Raw genomic sequence first — 19,674 nt, forward strand, 5'->3', positions numbered from 1 at the left:
TCGATACTTTCGTCTCGCGAAAATCGTTTCGAATACAACGAAACCGGGACGCGTCGTCGTCGTCGTCGTCGTCATCGAGGGTACGTCGCGTCTCGTACGTTAGCATTCAGAACGTTTGGCTTATTTCGCACGGCCGCGTCCCAAAGAAGAGATTTGCCTCCGCCAGAAGAGCTTTTTTTCTTCTCTCCTTCCCCACACCGTGTCCGTCCATCCCCCGCGACGTCTCTCCCTCCCCCACCCAACCCCTCCGCTCCCCGTAATATGTGGCATGCAAGAGAGGGTTGGTTATCTCATCAAAATTGGACTCCTCTAGTATCCAGCTTCGCGTGCACGATCCGGTCGAGAGGACCATTTGCGGACGCCCTTTGTGGGATTTCGGGGCCGTAGCGTGTTATCGATTCCTGTCTCTTCTCCTTTTCGTTCGCCAGAATGCGATTCCGGCGATCGCGCAAGTTATTTCCCAAGTTTCGCGGGAGTTATTTATTACACGATCAATATTATCTTATTTTTAGGGAGAGAGCGTTTCAATTATACACAATTATTTTCACTAGTTGTAGATTACGTTCGCGAAATGTCCAAGCTACAAAATGACTGGTTTTAATAGTTCCCTCATCGGAGAAGAGGATATCGCGATAGGACGAAGGTTCAAGACAAAAGGTTCATCTTCGATGATGATGATAAGATGACCCAAGAGATATTCATCCGGACTTTAAGGTACACCAGGCCGATTCATTGAATCATTGCACGTTGGCGATGTGGACGCCGCTCCTCGGCGATCTCGACACGATCGTCGCGTTCATCTGCTGCTCGTCCTGAAAGTGCACGACGTCCTCCTTGACGACGCCGGTGCTGAGACTCGCGACTGTCGTCTGGGGAATCGGCGAGAGCATCGGTGTCACCCTCCACCAATCGGCGGTCGGCCACGTGGCCGGCACCAGGCTCCCCCGGAAGTTGAGATCCGGGAGAACCGGAAGCGGTCTTCATATAATGTGTCCGCGCTGCGAGCCCGAACTCGAACTACCGGTGCTCGACGTCAAACTCTGAACGGAGAAAGGAGCGTTGTCGATTCTGCAGCTCGATGACGCCGAGGACGTCGTCGTCGTCGATGATTTTTCCGGCTGTTCCGTGGGTGGGGATGAAGAGGAAGACGAAGAGAAGCGATCCTGAGAGCGATCCTCTTGATGAAGATGATGATGATGATGATGGTGCCTCTCCAAGGCGGTGGAGAAGTCTTCCTCGAGCTTCCGGTATCGGGACTCCTCTCGTTCCGCGATCACAGCATTGTCATCGGCCCTGGCCGGGCTCGGGAAGGGCGGATCATCCATCTTGGTTGGCGGGAACGGCCTCTTGGACTCTTTTGGCGGGCTGGGACAACTGCAGTTGGGCTGCAGGCAAGCGGCCGCTGACAAACCAGTCGGCCAGGACGCTATTGTCTGGTGGCTCGGGTAGAAGGTGCCGCCACTGTAGAGTGCTTGAAGGGCCAGGTCGGCGGCCAGTTTGCCACCATTGAAGTCGTCGCCCAGCTTGTGCTGCAGCGGATAGAGCGGGTAGGGGAACGGCGGGAAGAAGCGCGGGATTTTCAAGTCCTCGTGCGACATCAACGAATGATGTGCGGGCGGTGCCAGTGGTGGCAGGAGACCACGTGGTAGATTCGACAGACCGTCGCCGGACGATATCAACGGCGTTATCGTGAAGCCAAACTTGTTCTCTTTCTTCACCAGAGACTTCGGCTTCCGGCGCGGTCGATATTTGTAGTCGGGATGCTCTTTCATGTGAAGAGCTCTGAAAGATGGACGGTAATCTTGAATATTGTTGCTGTAAATCAATTTGTGTTTCTTTTATGTGTTGTGTAGTTACTGTGTTGTCATTATTGTGATGTCATTAATTAATAGAATAATAAAATAATAAAATAATAATGATAATTTTTATAGATATTTTTGGTATATATTTAAACATCAAAATTTAACAATATATAAAATATTTTCAAAAGATTAAAATTAAAAATATATAAAACATTCTCACGTTGTTTTCATAAAGAAAAAAAATTGGTTCCTCTAGTGGTGCTAATTTTTCTCTTTAACTTTGTTCCGCCCAATTTTCTCGACACGAATTCGCGAAGCCTCGTCATTACGGCAGATAACGCCGCTGCTGAATCCGACATCGTTATACGTCAGTAAAGGGTAAGGGACAGTCGAGAAGGGTTTCAGAAGCGCTTTTCGGAAGACGGCTTAATTGAATAGTTTCGCAACTGGAGAAACGCGGTGGTGATTTAGTCAATGCGTTAAGTCCTAATGACTAATAATTTTCACAACAAAATTCTGTGACCATCCCGTGATGGCAAGAGTCATTAAATTCTGACAACTTTGTCCTTAACGGCCCTTAATTTTAATAATTTTAATAAATAATTTTCCAGCAACAAAAGAATTTCAATTTTAATGACTTTAATAATTTTCCAGCAACAGAAGAATTTCAATTTTAATGGCTTTAATAATTTTCCAGCAACAGAAGAGTTTCAATTTTAATGACTAATAATTTTCCAGTAACAAAAGAATTTCATCTAAAATTGTATATATTTTTACATTATTATATCATTATTAATATAAATAAAATAAATATCTGTTACAAGAACCAATTTTTTTTTTCTAGGAAGACTATAAAATTACAAATATCTTAAAAAGCGAAACTAACTGTGAAGTGTCGGGACATCACGTATATAGTTTTTCATTCACGAAATACGATAAGGCGCGTCATTCTTTTTATTTTATCATGTTTACTCTGCTCCGTGACTATCGATTATATCGTAAAAATAACCACCTTTTCACAATTTTAATAACCGTGCGCTCTCGCCGTCTTGCATACAATGGGACGTATTATCGCGGTCCCAGGATACGACACAGAGCACCATAGATATTTGCGCTAAGGTAAGGTATCTTGTACACACACACACCTCGTCCTCGTCTTCGAAGACGGAGAAAGAGAGGAAGGAACAGCGGTATCTCCGACACATAATACTCCATTATATACCCAAGAGGCGCACAAATGCAGTGCTTATTTATGCCTCACCTCGTGGTGATAAAAAAAAGGGAGAAGGGGGCGAGAGGAGGGATTGTAGAGATACGTGGACACCGTGGTTTTTCTCTAACAACGAGCGTCGCGAAAAAATTTACCCCGGGAACTACCGAGGACAATAACGTCAGAAAACATCGAAAAATTTTACGCCGTTATAATAATACACAGTTGGGAAATTTATGTTTTCTTGTTAATAGATAAGTTAAAGATAGCAAAATTTTTGTGCTAAATATTTAATACATTTATGTGTTAATTTAACATATTGTTGTTGTGTTAATAATTGAAGTCAAATGTTAAATTATTAAAACAACTAAAAAAAATGTAAAAATAACGCAATGTGCATAGATTTTTAATTTAACAGGATAAATATATTCCGTATTATTAATAATAGAATTTATCTATTAAAATTTGATTTGAAAAATTAAATTAAAATTTATTTAGAAAAAATGTTAATTTTATTCTACAATAGGAGTAAGAATGACTATGAACCGTCAATAACATTTTTCCAAGTTACTTTTATCATTAAAAATATGTTGATTTTTGCACAAAATTTATTTTAAATTACAATAAAGTTTGCAGTCATTTTATGTTGAAATATGAATTAAAATAAAATATGAAATACAATATATAGTGTCACCATTTAACGTATCCATATCATGTTAAATTATATATAGCCATTTGTATTTTTACATACATCTGTATTTTTAAATAATTTCGAAATGTAATGCTGATTTTCTGTTTTATACGAAATATTATTTAAATAATTGATCTTTCTTGTGCGATTTAAAATCCTTTTCCACGTTAAATCTTTCTTTTCTTGCGATAAAATTAGAACAACGACAATAATTATCACGATATTTTTTCCCGAATCTATGCTCTGATTATTCGATTGACGCGGGAAAGAGTGTGGGCGGAGAAATTTTTTCGGGCACAAAACTCGAAATTTCAAGAGGATGCTCGGTAAGGGAGGGGAGAAAGCGGGGGGGGGAGGGGGCGCGAATGCCGTCGCGACCGCGGAATAATAATTCCGGGGACAATGTGTCCCGGCAGATAGCACAAAGCGTAAATCAGCATAAACATCGGTAAAGCCGCGCCGACAATAATTCAGCATAAATGCATAAACATCGGCCCGTAATCTTTACAATTCCGACCACCACCGCCCTCACCTGGGCGACCGATAAACAACGCGCTATATCATCCCCCATGAGCGACATAAGCTCGCCGCGTCGCGACAAGGAACAATAACAATTAGTTACGATTGTCAACTGGAATGCCGCGCAACCGAAAGCGCTATTCGCGGAGACGGACGCTTAATCGTGTTCCATTGCAAGAGTTTTGGGAGAGTATCAATGGATATCATATCTGCTCTTTTGTATATTTATTTTTTCTCATTACAAAAAGTAAGAATTTCTATTATTTTTTTTTATGGGCAAATTTTCAAATTTTTGCGCAAAAAATTAATCAAATTAATTTTTATTCCAATTAACTTTTATAGAGCCAAAGAGTAGAGTAATTTTGCTATCGCTCGTGGCTTTTGAGCTAAACAAATAATTTTCATCTCGCTCTCTTGTATCTCACATAATTGTAGTCGATATAAAAAAATTTATTTGATTAATGAAATCAAAATGGAACCGTAATTTGTCAATAGATTTTTTGGCACGATATCTTTCAAAGGAACATTCATATGCGACATCAAAGCGCGTAAAAAGCCCGTTTCGCCACGATGAGAGAAGCGAGAAATCGGGAAGAGGCTACGGAACACACGTAGGGGGTTGAAACGCAAAAGAGGGGTGGGGGGGGGACGAGAGGGATGAGAAAGATAGAGATAGAGAGAGAGAGAGAGAGAGGAATCGTTGAACGCGACCGGCGGCGGCGGCGGCGGCGGCGGCGGCGGCGGTGGGGGTGCGGAGAAGCCGGGCAAATCCTTTTAAATCCACACAATTGCGACAATGGGGCTTTATTTGTTATCTCGGGGGCCACATTGTGAGTCGCCGTGAACGAACGGACAGATTACGTCGGGCCAGTGACGGCGCGGGTCCAAGGGAACCCGACGCTCCTACCGACGACGACGGCACCAACGGAACGACTTTATCCCGTCGTCCCTCTCGTCCCCCCTACCCCTTCCTCTCTTACCGTGCGCGCACCCCTTTCACGTTTTCCCCCTTTTATTTTACGATCCCCCGCCCGCCCCTTCACCCCCTCGTCCTCCGACGTCGCTGCCATCCGCCAGAAAAGCGGATTCGCCGTTACACGTCCGCGTCGAAATTTCCCTCGGATTTTGCCCCTCCCCCCTCCCCCTCCTCCTTCTCCCCGCTCCAACATCCTCACACTCTCATGACCGTTCGCACCTACCGATCTTTCTTTAACATCTTTCTTCTGCAGAAATTTTGCGAATGGGAAAAATATGGCCTTTTGTTGGCGTTTTTCTACGCCGGTGAGTGAAACGAGCGAGAGGGAATATCGCTGGAAAATTTATTATCTTCGACATCTAATACTGAATATACGACAATCCTACATATGTACGTACAGAGAATAGAGGATATATAAATATTACGAAGTTGCTAATATCTGTACTTGCTAATTAATACAAATTTTGTTTTTTTTTTGTTGGGGTGGCGAAGAGGCGGAGCGAGAATTTAGTAACTGAACTTTTGATCAAGTTAATTAAAGTCGATGGATTAATCAAGATGTAATAATTCGCATCTCGCATTTAATTATCGCTTATCAAGGCGATCATCTATTTTTTGCACGCGGATGAAACGGCAATTTATTTACGGATGGGTTAAGACGATGTCGCAGCAGCAGCAGCAGCAGCAGCAGCGTTATACGCGTTATCGCGAAAAAATTTCAACGGTGACGTCGCAAAACATCCCTCGCTTCCTTCCATTTCCTCCTTTTTTTCTTCTCCCGACGGGGAGGAATGTAAATCGAGGTCGGGATATTTTGCAACGCGGGCACGGGGTTAGAGAGCGTGGAATCAGTTTAAATCTTGTTCCCCGGGACGAGATCGAGAAGCGAGAGAAGCGGGAGAGATCGTTCTCAAATTTAATCTGCACGTACCTCGCGCAAACCTATTCCTTTCCCTCGCTCCTTTTAACCTCGAGAGATTTTTATTTCAATTATTGAATACTATTATTGAGACTCGTCACCATAAAACCTTCCGGAGACAATAGCACGCAAAGTATTTAGCATCATTTATTTCAAGAAATTTATTTTCAATTAATTTAATATAAATAAAAATGGATAAAATAATTTTATTTGAAAGTAATAGAAAATAATTAATAATTAACATATGTATACTAAAATTGTAAAATAAAAATATTATCAAATATTTAGTGCGTCTCATAAATATTATTCGTGCAATATTCAAATTATTTACCAAAAAATGGATGCCATAAATCTATTCCTTTTCTTCGCTTTTTTAGCGACGAGATTTTTATATTATTTCAATTATTGAATATTATTATTAAACTCGTTGCCAAAATCCTTCCGAAGAGAGACAATGAAAAGCGTACGAAGTACTTAGTATTTACCATTTATTTCAAGAAATCTGTTTTCAATTAAAATGAAATAAATAAAAACGGATAAAATAGCTTCATTTAAGAGCAATGAAAAAAAAATTAATAATTAATATATAAAATAACACGTCTAAAACAAAAATATGATCAAAAATTTAATGTATCTCATATAAATATTATTCAAATTATTTACCAAAAATTCGTAAATTAATCAATCGCGAAGTGGAGATAATCTCAAAATACCTTTTAATTTCCGCAAATTAATTATTACACGTACTAATTATTTTCGTAAAATTAATACCTCCTTTTTCGACGAGATTGCAAAATGTTACTCGACAAGGCTTAAAAAATTACAAGACGTTACGAGGACTCTTAGAGGAAGGTTCTCGCGAGATTGCGGGATCTCTTTTTAAAAGAGCGGATGAGAGCGGGGGGAGAGCTGGGGGAAAGGGCAAGAGCTGTTTTAAGGGAGCGTCGGGCACGAAAAATCGGCGGCGCGCGGCTCGAGCGAGCTAAATAAACTCATAACAGTGATTAAATATTCAGGGTAGATAATAAAGAGAGAGAGAGAGAGGTCGTCTCCCCCGCTCTATAAATACCGCCCCCTTCCCTCCCACCGTCTCTCACCCTATTTCAACAGGGTACAGCACGCCCCTAAGATCCCCGGTAACAATGTACCGTATTATGAAGTACGAGACGATCGCGTGGCGCGCCCGTTTCCCGCCGTTTTTGATCCCTATAACGCCGCTGATACGGACCCCTCCGATCAACGCAATCATCTCGCCTCGAGTATTTGCGACTAAAAAGCGATTAGTGCCGCCGCGGAAATAAAGCCGCCCGTCGATCGAAAAAAGACCGCAAAATTTTGCTCCATCTCCTACATTTGTGAATATGTTATTATAGAATACAGAAAGAGAGAGAGAGAGAGAGAGAGAGAGAGAGAGAGAGAGAGAGAGAGCTTTTAATATAATATGATATAATATTAATATGAATTTATATTTTTTTCTATAAAGCAATGCATAAATTTACTATAAACAAGTGTACTATTCGTAATTACTTTGTAATATAAGACGGAAAAATTTTTAATAAAATGTCAACAGCTCTTTCTCTCTAAGAACGAAGCAATGTATATTAAAAAAATAAATTGTATTTTTGTCGAAAATTTCTAAATAATTAGAGTAAAAATGTGTGTATTGTAAAGACTTATTTCAAGTGTTAAAGATGTGCGTTTAAAAATACACTTTGTATCACAAAAATAATCTTCTGGCCTTACATGTACAATTTATTAATTTTACAAAAAGATCTGTCACATGTATAATTTTTTTTTAAATATATATTGGCTATGATTGAAATGTCATCCTCTACGAGAGCTATGATTGATTCTATCACTGATTTTTTTTTGTATTTTAAATAAGAAAAGTGGCAAAAACAAAATAAATCAGACAACATATCCAATTGACAAACGCCTGGTCCAGAAAAATGAGAAAAGTTACTGAATTATGACTGAAACAAACAGCCTTTATTTCGCGGGCTCACCTCAATCTTTTCGCCTCGTCGATGAAGGGACGCTTTTCGCTCTCGGTCAGCAACTTCCATTCGGCGCCGAGTCTCTTCGAGATCTCCGAATTGTGCATTTTTGGATTCTCCTGTGCCATCTTGCGACGTTGACCACGCGACCACACCATAAAGGCGTTCATCGGCCGCTTAATGTGCTCGTTGTGCAGAGTCTTGGACGACATATCCATGAGTGTGGTTTGTCTTCTTCGCTCTAATTGCCTATCTCGAACATACACAACATTTCCGATTGGTCGATAGATCTTGCCTATCTTGCATGGATAAAGTAACTTTCCGTGATTGACATCTGTTGACAATTGTTTTACTTAACAATTCCAAACACAAACAGATTTTCAGGATATGATAGATATATAGATAGGTTTGTTGTCATTGAAGATTCGGAGAATCTTCTTAATTTATCGTTTTTTTTTTAGATAGAAACTTGACAGATTGTTAAATATTTTTATTGTCACTCTAGTGACAACTGACTCTGAATGATCGTGGGATCAATTAAATGCTTTTTATTCTCCTTTTTTAAATTCATGCACATTCACTGTACGAAGATGATGCTGGCAATTATTAAGAGATATTTGGAAACTTTATGATAATTTGAGGTATTTCTATCTGAGTCCGATGCATCTGGGAAAAAGCTAGCGATAAGTATTTCCGAAAAATAGTTCTATTTATTCAGATATTCAAGTATCCTTCAAAGATTAGAATTCTAAACTCTCTTCGAACGAAAATTCAAGTAATGAAGGTTCCTCAAAAGAATCGTGTATTTTTCAAAAGCCCAAATTGTTTTCAAAAATATCGCGCACATCCTAGATGAATATCAGCTGTTTTAGGAAGAATGTTAAATCTTTCTATCATCAGCCTCGCTTTCGAGAAAATTAAACGACTGTCAACTGATCACTGAATTCTGTTGGCTTCTTGATGCGCATCTTTGGAGAATCTCACAATCTCAATTAAATGTCAATTCGGTTTCTTCAATTATAAAAAAAATTCTTCGGTGTCTTAATTATCACAAATCTTCAATCCGGGAAGGGATGCTGCACTCCTGCTCGAACTTGATGTCTGACGAACACGAGTCCTGTTGGTGTACTGATTAGTAGAACTCCCACAGAAACTTTTCGTGACATGGATCGCACATCTGGGGCGAACCCGTGCAACAACGACGGATTTTGTGCCTGCCGGCGTTGCTGCACGGCTCCTGTAGGATGCGGGGGAGAGAAGATTGGCCGCGGACCAATCGGGCGCGATATCGCGACCCCCACTATTTCGTAAATCCAATGGGCGATCGTCGATTGGTGGGTGAGTCGACATGGCGGTCTACGGATACGAGGGTTCGTGCAACAGGTGGAGAGAGATTTGTGTCTCTCTCCATCTTCCTTCTCTTTCCGTCCTCTCTCTCCCCTCCCCCACCCTCTGCCCGAATACACACGCTCACGAAGAAGACAACGAGGTCGCGAGGCGTGGGTGCGTTTGACGCGCGGATTATCGCGCCTCCGTCGTCTTTCTGATCTCTCCACCTTCCGTTTTGGCGGTCAGCCGCGTGCATCCGATTCATTGATACATCCTCGAAGACAATGGTAGTTAGGGGAGAGAGGCACAAAACATTTGGGTGTGCGTAATGAAAGGGTTTAAAAATATTTCCGGAAACTTTTGATTTTTTGATGTGGATATCAAATCTTTTCTTTTTTAATAAATGCGTAAAATTGTTTAATTGCACAAACAAACAGACAAAGAGAGACTAACTCTATCAATCTCAACAAGTATATGAACATGATAAAAAATATTTCAATATTTTTAATAAAATGTTTAAATTAAAAAACCAAAATAACACAATAAAAAGAAATTATGTGTCAATATTATCGATGTAATAAAAAAGCTTTAGAAAGCCGAAAAAAATAAAGAATTTGGAATAAAATGATACGAAGTGATGTTGCTGATGCGTTCATCGATCACTCACCACTTTTGTACTCATTAGAAGAAGAATTTCTTTTCTCGCTTTGTCCGCTGCAAAAATAGAGCACAAGCAGGAGAGCGAACTTGAGAGGCAAATCTTATAATAAATCTTATCAGCTGTGGTAGTGTCTTTCCACAGAGCGTGTAAGAGAGAGAGAGAGAGAGAGAGCTGGTGGGATGCAACGAGGGAGAAAAGTTGGATAACGTCTTGAATGATAAAAGCGATAAAGAGAGAAGGCATAAAATGAGACAAGGGGAGCTGGTGTGCAAGCGACAACATCTCTCGGTTGCCATAAAGAGGGAACCGTGCCGTCGCCATTGAATTTCCGGAACGCGAAAAATATTCATCTCCCGCAGAAAAGCGAATCTGTGTCACGCCAAGAAGAAATAAAAGAAATGAATAAATTTTGACATATAGACAACGTATTTTTTTTTTGTTGTTGTTGAACGAAATAGAACCTTTTTTCTTGCTCGTAAAAAATCGAACTGACATTTTCATAGTATCACACAGGTTATAATTTTTTTTAATCTAAAAAAATATTTAATATAAAGCTAGCATAGTAATATATAAACAATATTTAACTTAAATACACATTATAATATTTTTTTATAATAATTATAAAAAAAAAAATTAATATAAAGAGAAAAAAAAGGTTTTTCCTATGATTTATGACAATACTCGATATAATATAATATATACTTAAAAAAAAGGACCATGTGTACTCAAACGATAAAGTTTTGCGTACACTTTACTAAACGGAAGAGATGCTAATTAACGAGAGATGGAAGGGGTTGAGATCTTAAAGAGCCGACAATGGGATCGTCGAGGAAGCGAATTGTTTCATTGATGAGCGAGCATTCAGGATCGAAGCAGCGGGGGGGCGGGGAAAGTACGGAAGAGGGGCGGGGAGAGGGGGGGGGAGGGAGAAGAGCGGGTATATTAGATGTTACGGCGTTTACGCGCTCGCAACCCTCTTGCGGACCGTGCCGAGTCGATGAATGGTATAATCAGCGGTCGCGTGGCACCCCCGTGCTCGACGAAAGAGGCAGAGGCCGTGAAACCCGTCCGCCCACTATTTCCCCTCATCTGTGCGTGACGTCGAAAAATCGCGAAAAATCACTTAGTCCACCTGATCGTGTTTTGTATTTCGAAAGCGTTTTCTCCTCTGGCAGAATTTTACAGTCGCAGTATATCTGATTCCTTCGCAAATGATTTTAATTCGCACTCTCCTCTCAAGTTGGGAACAAAGTAAGGTAGGCAGTTATAGTCAACAAATAGTTGCAAAGAATTTATTTGGGATTAATGAAAATCTACGAGAAAAATTGTGAAACACTGGAATTGAGAGTAATTTGCATCTTTCTTCGACTGCTGATCATTTCTTTTTACAACTCCAGTTTTCGCCTGAGAAATTTCTCAAGCATCAGAGGACTTACTAAATGACGTACTAAATGACCATGTAATTATTTTGAACATACACGAGGAGCGTGCGGAATTTCACGTGTCGATCTGACGTTGAATTGGCCGAAAAGAGACACACGTCGCCCCTCGCGTCGATTCTTATCGGCGACGTGCGATAAAAGGCGTTCACGCCCCGTGAATGGCAGAATGTATGACGAAGAGACGAGGGCCGATAAAGGGACCCCGCAACGACAGCCGATCAGTTGTATCTCGCTCATTGACGGACACCGTTGGAGAGCGAATTATTTGTGCGGTTAATAATGGAACGACGTGACAGCCGATCGCGCCCGCTTATCTACTCCGGGGAGTAGATGATCCTTCATTATACTACTCCGAGATAACGGCGCATTTGTTCTCCTTGTCACGCGAAGAGGAAAAAAGAGAGAAAGATCGAGATCACAAATTGGCGAGTGATACTTTGAAAAAAGGAATCTAAGGAGACACACGGATTTCAAAATTTTAATCTTGATAAGTATTTTGGGAGAGCAATTATTTCTTCATGTTTTTAAAAGGCAATTGATTGTGTTACTATATATGTTTGTCTTTGCTCCTAATATTTTTATCTTAAATTTGAAAGATATATTTTATACTTTTCAGCAAAAGTAAAACTCGTGTCATCCAAATGTGTTTCTTATCTTTCAGAATATATACAATGTGGTACATAATTTTTATAAATATTTTATCATACGATATTGTCTTTATTTCATTAAAAAAAAATACTTTTTGTTATTTAATGACTTAAGTCTCATCCAATCACAAAACGCAAAAATCAGTGCGTTTAATAGCGAAAACAATATAATATGACAAAGCAGGACATGATCGTAGTGATTGCTGAAGCGACAACAAACGCGCCCCGCGAGGAAGGGATTGTCAGAAGCTATGAGGAGGGTTGGAACGGCAAGAGGGTAGTCGAGAGGAGGCGACAGTGACGTCGAAAAGCTCGCTGATTACTCCATTGTCGAGTCGGTTGTTTCAGTTAATCGCAACGCGCGCCGTGGACTTTTGTCGTCCCTTTTACGCGCCTGCTGCTTGTATTCAGGCTGACGCGTCCATCTTTGTACTTAATGTCGTTAATATATTTGAGTTATAGCTTCTGAGATGGAAAATGATTTTTATATAAAATGAGAATAAAATTCATCAATATAAAATGTCATTTTTGACATGTATATGTTTAATTATCAAGTATAAATTTTTAAACAATATTTACATAAACAGTAAAAAAAAGCTATGCATCTAATTTAGAAAAACAAATTTAAATTTTAAATCGAGATTGTAAAATAATGTTTAAGCAATCAACCCTTATTTTTTTCTCATTAGTATCTTACCGCACATTCTACATATTTAACAAAACTATTTCTATAAATTATAAAAAGCATCTCTCGCAAAAATATGTATCACATTTTAAAAAGCATCGCCTTTGTCAAGAAGAAAAGCTTTGTCAAAAAAAGAAATCATTACACACTATGTGTTATGGTACACTCTGTATACGCGACGTCAAGAAGTTCCGCGGGTGGGATCGCGTCATAAATCTCGTCATAAACGAGACTCGATTGTCTCTGTCTGTCTGTCTCTCTTTCTCCCTCTCTCTCTCTCTCTTTCTGTGTATCGTTTCTCCAGCGGCCGGGCGAAAATCGAATTCCGTTTTGTTTGGAACGAATCTATATCGGCATTCGGTATTCAGCGCGCGGCCCTCGACATATCAAAATAGAGCGCGCACAATAAGTTATTCGGCCGAACAAAATCGCGGGGGTGTGGGAGCGCGGGGGAGGGAGGAAGGGCGAGAGGGTGGATGCGAGGGCGACGGGTGTGGGTAGTATTTTATAGAGTCCCGTTCCCGGTTACATACCGTGAATACATCGCGCGGAAAAAGGGACGACGCGGGACGGAGTGGGACGCGCGTGTGACTGGAATACGTCAACGGGGGCTCGCGGGGGTGACCTGACCTCCCCTCCCTCCCCCCCCCGCACCCCTCCCTCCGGCGACGCACGTATATTAATCTTTATTCGCTGTTTGACCGAGTGGTGCACCTCTAAGTATCCCTTGACGGGATTTTTCGGGATCCATTTTCGATTCTACTTTAAAATTGGAATAACGGAAAGGAAAAACTTGTACGAGAAAATATAGTAGAGCTTTTTTGATCTTAACAGACAAATATTCAACATAGACAAAAAATTTTGTTTGCTGCTTGAAGTTTCAGATTTAACACGCTTTCAGTAGTTTTTTATCTCTTTAATTTTTCTTCTGTGTTTTAAAAAAAGAATATATTGTTTTGTTTCTTAAAATTACATATTTCTGATACTCTATATAAAAATTAATTATTGAGATACCAAAAATGTTTATTTAAATTCGCTCAATTTGAAAATGTAATAAAAAATATGGATTTCCATAAAAAAAAAAAAAAATAAGTTGACCTTTATCTGATCTTAAATGGACGTGTCAAGGTCAAACCAAGGTTATCGTTGTACGTCCTCCTCAAGACCATGTAACTTTTATTTGAAAAATTGTTTTTTATAAAATTGTGTATTTTCAAAATATTTGCCTGTTGGGATTAAAAAGACTCACTCTGCATATTATAAAGAAATTTTATTTAAAAGCGCTTTACCAAGCTTCGTGTAATTCAGATTTCATTCATCTTGATTAGAAAAAGTTAAGAACGGATATACAATATATAAAAGGAGGCCGATATTCACTTTAGAAACATTGTGTGCGAACGTGACGTGGCGGTACATGGTGTACGGGAATCATTCAAAACATCCATTGTATACGGGGTGTCTCGGGCACACGAATGCCCGATCGACATAAAAGAGTCGAGACATCGAGTGAAGAGATCGGAGGCCGCGACCTGGCGGTCTCGAGAGTCCTGTCAGAAGGACCATCTTCGTTCCCCTCCTTCTCCCTCTTCCTGCCACGTTAGATATCCCCCGCGATTATGGCCGCACGTCTCGTCTCTCTCTCGTACTATTAATAATAATCGGAAAATAATTATCCGCGCGGTGTACGTGTGTGTGTGTGTGGGTGGGAAACCGTGTGTGCGGCTGTGAATCGCCGCTAATTGTGAGGAATGGACTCGCGTGTCGGACCGATCGCTGATTCGACGTATGAACGCTCTCGTGACGGACAAGGCCGGGTACTAACGATCCCGGGGATCCATTCTTACGATATCGAGACGGCGGATCCTCCGATCGGCAAAGCCGAGCCGAAATCACGATGAACCGTGCCCTTCGCAAGACCACCTACCACGAGTTTTCCGTATCGCCTTTGGAAAATACTTTTTTATTTTCAACTACCGTTATACATTCTTTGCATAACCGTTGTATATTATTTAACTACTTAAATTATTCATAGAAGTAAAAAAAAAAAAAAATTGAAATAGTGCGAAATAGAAATTTTTTATCTCCTAATTTTTGAATAAATGCAATTTGGATAAAAAAATACAGATCGAATAAAAAGATCGGACCGATCTAAAAGCGAGTTGAAGATCGAATGAGAATGCAGCGAAGGTTGAAAAAGAAAAGTCGTGTCCTTTAAGGACACTGTCGCGTAATTGTCGCACCCCGTGCGCGCGACCGACCAAGATACTCACTCACTCACTCTCTCTCTCTCTCTCTCTCTCTCTCTCTCTCTCTCTCTCTCTCTCTCTCTCTCTCTCTCTCTCTCTCTCTCTCTCTCCAGGCAATAGAGGACAATGGCGGACTGTCGACATTACGGGGGACATTGTCGTGGCTCGATATGAGCCCGATTGCCTCGGGTATACAAGCAGCAATATCAAGATCCTGCCAACCGCCCCCTCGAATCAACCTTCCCCTCCGTCCCTCCCCACGGCTAACCCCCCCCCCCCCCCCCTCATCCACTTCCTAGTCCGGAAAGCAGCGACGCCTCGAAAAAGCGAGCATTCGTTCGCGTCAGTCTGTATTCTTCGTATACTAACAATAAGAATCCACTCGCTTTGAGATCACGATATTACATATATGATTTAAAATGTTTTGGAATTTTTATTGAATATGCTTATTCAGGGTGTCTCTATTAAGATCTTGTGAAAAAATTTTCTGATCTTTTTTTTCAGATATTTTTATTCAAAGTTCTAGATAAAGAGAATATTTTTAAAATCTTTTTGGTGCAATCTTTTAAAAATTAAAATAAATTTTTTAGATTTATAAATGTAAAAAAATTGTCGTACAGCTTTCGTTGAGATAAAAATTTTTTACTTGCATAATATTTTCATTTTTTATCACTAAGAATTAAACTAAAAAATATGTACATATTCAATTATTTATATATATCATCAATTATATATATATATATATATATATATATATATATATATATATATATATAGAGAGAGAGAGAGAGAGAGAGATAGAGATATAAAAAAAAAAATTTTTTTTAAATTTCCTGCGTCCCAATAAAATTCCATGAGAATTCCTTAATTTTTCCAAATACAAAAAAAAAAAATTCCCAGAGAATTCTCAGGAATTTTATATTTTTCCACAGAGTGCAAATAAAATGACGACGTAGTGAAAATAACCCTGTTATTTTCGTACGTCATTGCTTTATATTCCATCTCGTTAATTCGTAACAATTTGTCCTCTTTTGCGGGTTGTTCCAGCTTTCTGCATCTATCCCTTCGTTTCCTAAACCGTTTTTTTCTTTTTTTTTTAAATTAACGCGCTATTTTAGTCTTCAATTTGCAACGAATTTTACGCGCTCGTTCGATCGAACGCATGCGTTCATAAACGCGTCTATTGTGATGGTCGAGTTTTTTTTTTTTTTTTTCAAAGGGCCCAAATAAGCCCTTTATCAGTCTAATCCTGTATATACGCGCGAATGGCTGTCTGTGACAACGGCCCTTTTTCCAATTATCGACTCGATCGACCCTTTCCGGTTTGACTCTCGTGCCAAACTCGACCCGTGATACAAGGCAAACCTGCTCGCGATAAGTGCTTTTTCTATCTTCTTAATAAAAGTAATAATGATACGCGATGTTGTAGGTCTCGGATTCTCCTTTGCTTCTTCATTTTTTGTAATATTAAATTTTGCAGTCATATTTTGAATGAAAAATAATATATTTTGAAAGAGAAAGAGTGAAAAGAAATAATATACGCATCACCTATAAAATTATTAATAAATTTTCCAAAAATCATCGATTCTCAAATCGACGAGCTCTGCTTTTATGTAATCGATTTGCGGAAGTATCGATAAGTGAAAACGTTATCGCAGCTTTATCTGTGGGAAAGATAAACGGGGGGTGCAGCTTGTCAAACGCTCTTCTTATAAAGAAAGAGAAACGATTATTTGACTTTGAGCGAGCATTTCTATGATCGATAATGTAATGTTACCGTAAAAAAAAACCTTCTAGACTTGTTGTAATGCCGTGTTTTTTTTTTTTAAACTTGTTACACAAACAAACACATGAAAATTTTATTTACAAAATATAATTAAAACAAATTTCTTTACAAGCCAATTATATTAAATTGAAATAGAAAAAACAATATAAACATATATAAATAAGTAAAAAGATATCTATAACGTTTTGTATTATTTGTAGCAAATATATAATTATTAATATATAATAATATATAATATATAATTAATATATAATTAATATATAATTAATATATAATTTTATATAGAATATTATATAATTATATATAATTTATAATTATGATTATACAATATTTATAATATATTATAATTATTAATATATAATTCCTCAATTAAGATTCATAATCACCTCAATTTTTTAATTAACAATTTAAAAACATTTACTTTGTTGTCATAAAAAATGCCTCGATTAATCGCAATTAATTGCGCAAAATTGTTTTTTATCTATTCTTTAGCATTGATCGCGTTGCGTTGCCTTCCCGGCGAATCTTCTTTGGGTAATTCTCTTCTTGGGTAATTCGAATCCGCGTTTTTCAGTTTCCTCTGCGAGAATAACGCGTCTCTTTACGTAAGCCAGCAGTGAACGTTATCGGAAGAACTTTCCTTTTCCTCGGTCGAGAGGAAAGAAAGGACAATTCTATATTATTGTATTATATCCGGAGAGAGAGTTCGGTGCCACTCTATGCGAAAATTGCCTCTTCCGTGGATTACCGAATTATCCGGCATGCGATTGAGGACAAAATTCTCTTTCTCTCGGAGCTTTAAAAAAAAAAAAAACACCATCGCCTCTATCTATTTAATTCGTGAAAAAATTTTCTAAATTTTAATAAACGTAATTTTTCTTTTTTTCTAAAATATTTTTTTAAAATTTAAGAAATATTCGATGTCTTAATATAAAATGCCAACAATTGTTTGAAATAAAATAAAATCTAATAATATAATATAAAATGAAATATAATAATACAATATAATATAAAATAATTAATATAAAATATTAATATAAAATAAAATAAAAGACGGATCGCAAAAATGCAAGCTGGACGTGTTCGATAATTTAAACGTTTGAGATTTCTCATCTCACTGAGGCTTATTTTAATCGACGCAACGCGTTCAAATTATCGAACAAGGTATGCGCAAATGAACTCGGTGCGGACTCCATTTCCGTTATCCTCGGGCGAGAGCCCGAGTTACGATAATGGCGTGCGTTTAATATAAGAATCAGTCGTTGCTATTGCAATCTACGGCAGACATAGGTAATTGCTTGCCGAGTTCTCGTTATTGCGATCGTTATCTCTCAGCTATCCTTCCGAAATATTAACTATAACTGCTCCTTACACTCACCCTCCCCTCTTCCCCCGCCTCCCCTCCTCCCCCCACCACCGCGAGAATACAATATTATTCGGTGCGATGCAATTATGCGGGATAATCGGTGATTGATCCTTCGAAAATTGAAATGACTTTGGTTTTCGTGAAAATCTGAAAATGCAATCAATTATAGATACACGTAAAGCAGTTTTCCGAATAAATCAAATACTGAAAAAAGGAAGGGAAGTTTGTTTTTTGTTTTTCAAGAATTTTCCATCATCCTCTCGTTTTATCTCGAAAGTGCCCAACCTCAAGAATTAAACTTTTATAATATATTATTTAATAAAGCACGGCGTATCTTGCGATAAATCGTAAATAGGGTGTAAATATGGCCGTAATGACTAATATCGAAAATAAAGATAAATCGAACGGGAGAGGGAGAGAGGCGCTTCACTCCGTCTCTTTCGTTCACAGATAAAGTCGCTGTGTATTATCGAAGTCGAGAAACTGACGACGCGCATAAATGCCTCATACACGTTTCGTCGCGGAAATGAAGCGAATCGGCAGATACCAGCGTAGGAACATTAGAGACGCTATCTGATAGCGGCGAGAGGCGCTTAGGAATTACCAGACAAGTCGTTTGCTCCGACTATGAATTTCTACGCTCGCGTGTCACGATTCTTCTTCGCTGCCCCTTTATACGATTATCGCAATCGTGATTATTGTCAAACGTTTTGGCAAAAAAAATTTACCTGTTGCGATTCGATTAGGATTTATTCGGATTTATAAGAATTCATTCAAATTGAATTATTATTAAAATTATTAAATAATAATAATTTAATAATTTTAATGATTATATAATCTTATCTTATATAATAATTTAATAATTAATTTAATAATTTAATAATTTTAATAATTATTAAATTGTTAAATTATTATATAAATTAATTATTCCAAATTATTTCGTTATTTCGTAATTAACTCTACATTGCATGAATTTTTTTCATTTGCTCTTTTTAATTTATTATATTTAAATCTAGAAAACTATATATATACCTAAAAAAATAAAAGAAATATATAATTGTATTTATAAATTGTATAATATAATATTAATATTAATATAATATAATATAAAATGAAATATAATAGAATATAATATACAATAAATATAATATTAATATAGCATTAATATTGTAGGAAATAAGTTGTAATTAATAAATAATATAAATTGTAACAATTTATTAATTATACACATAAATACAATAATAATACATGAAATTATGATTGCGCATATCGACTGTTTCAGTTACTCCTGAGCAATAGCAACCGATCACTACTGCATCTTAACTCGATCCTGATAGCCGAGGATGCGATCGGATTTGCTACCTTTTGTGCCTTTGTAGCTAATACGAATCCAATTCG

The 19,674-nt window shown here is 38.2% G+C and overlaps 1 protein-coding gene across 2 annotated transcripts in view; it reads right to left on the reverse strand.

Moving 5' to 3' along the window:
• Positions 1 to 256: 256 nt before the first annotated feature.
• The window catches only part of LOC126856661 (protein capicua homolog), a 78,740-nt gene continuing 59,322 nt past the window's right edge, over positions 257 to 19,674 (reverse strand). Inside the window, exons 3-4 of one of the 2 annotated variants that reach the window (XM_050605386.1) lie at positions 8,124 to 8,363; positions 257 to 1,782 (exon numbers count right to left, since the gene is read on the reverse strand). In XM_050605386.1, coding sequence (XP_050461343.1) covers positions 981 to 1,782; positions 8,124 to 8,332 — 1,011 coding nt within the window. In that variant the 5' untranslated portion in view covers positions 8,333 to 8,363 and the 3' untranslated portion in view covers positions 257 to 980. Of the gene's footprint in view, positions 1,783 to 8,123; positions 8,449 to 19,674 lie in introns of both variants that reach the window. The other variant, XM_050605385.1, reaches the window with a different exon arrangement.

This window comes from Cataglyphis hispanica, chromosome 19 (genome assembly GCF_021464435.1).
Source record: "Cataglyphis hispanica isolate Lineage 1 chromosome 19, ULB_Chis1_1.0, whole genome shotgun sequence".
NCBI classification, from domain to species: domain Eukaryota; kingdom Metazoa; phylum Arthropoda; class Insecta; order Hymenoptera; family Formicidae; genus Cataglyphis; species Cataglyphis hispanica.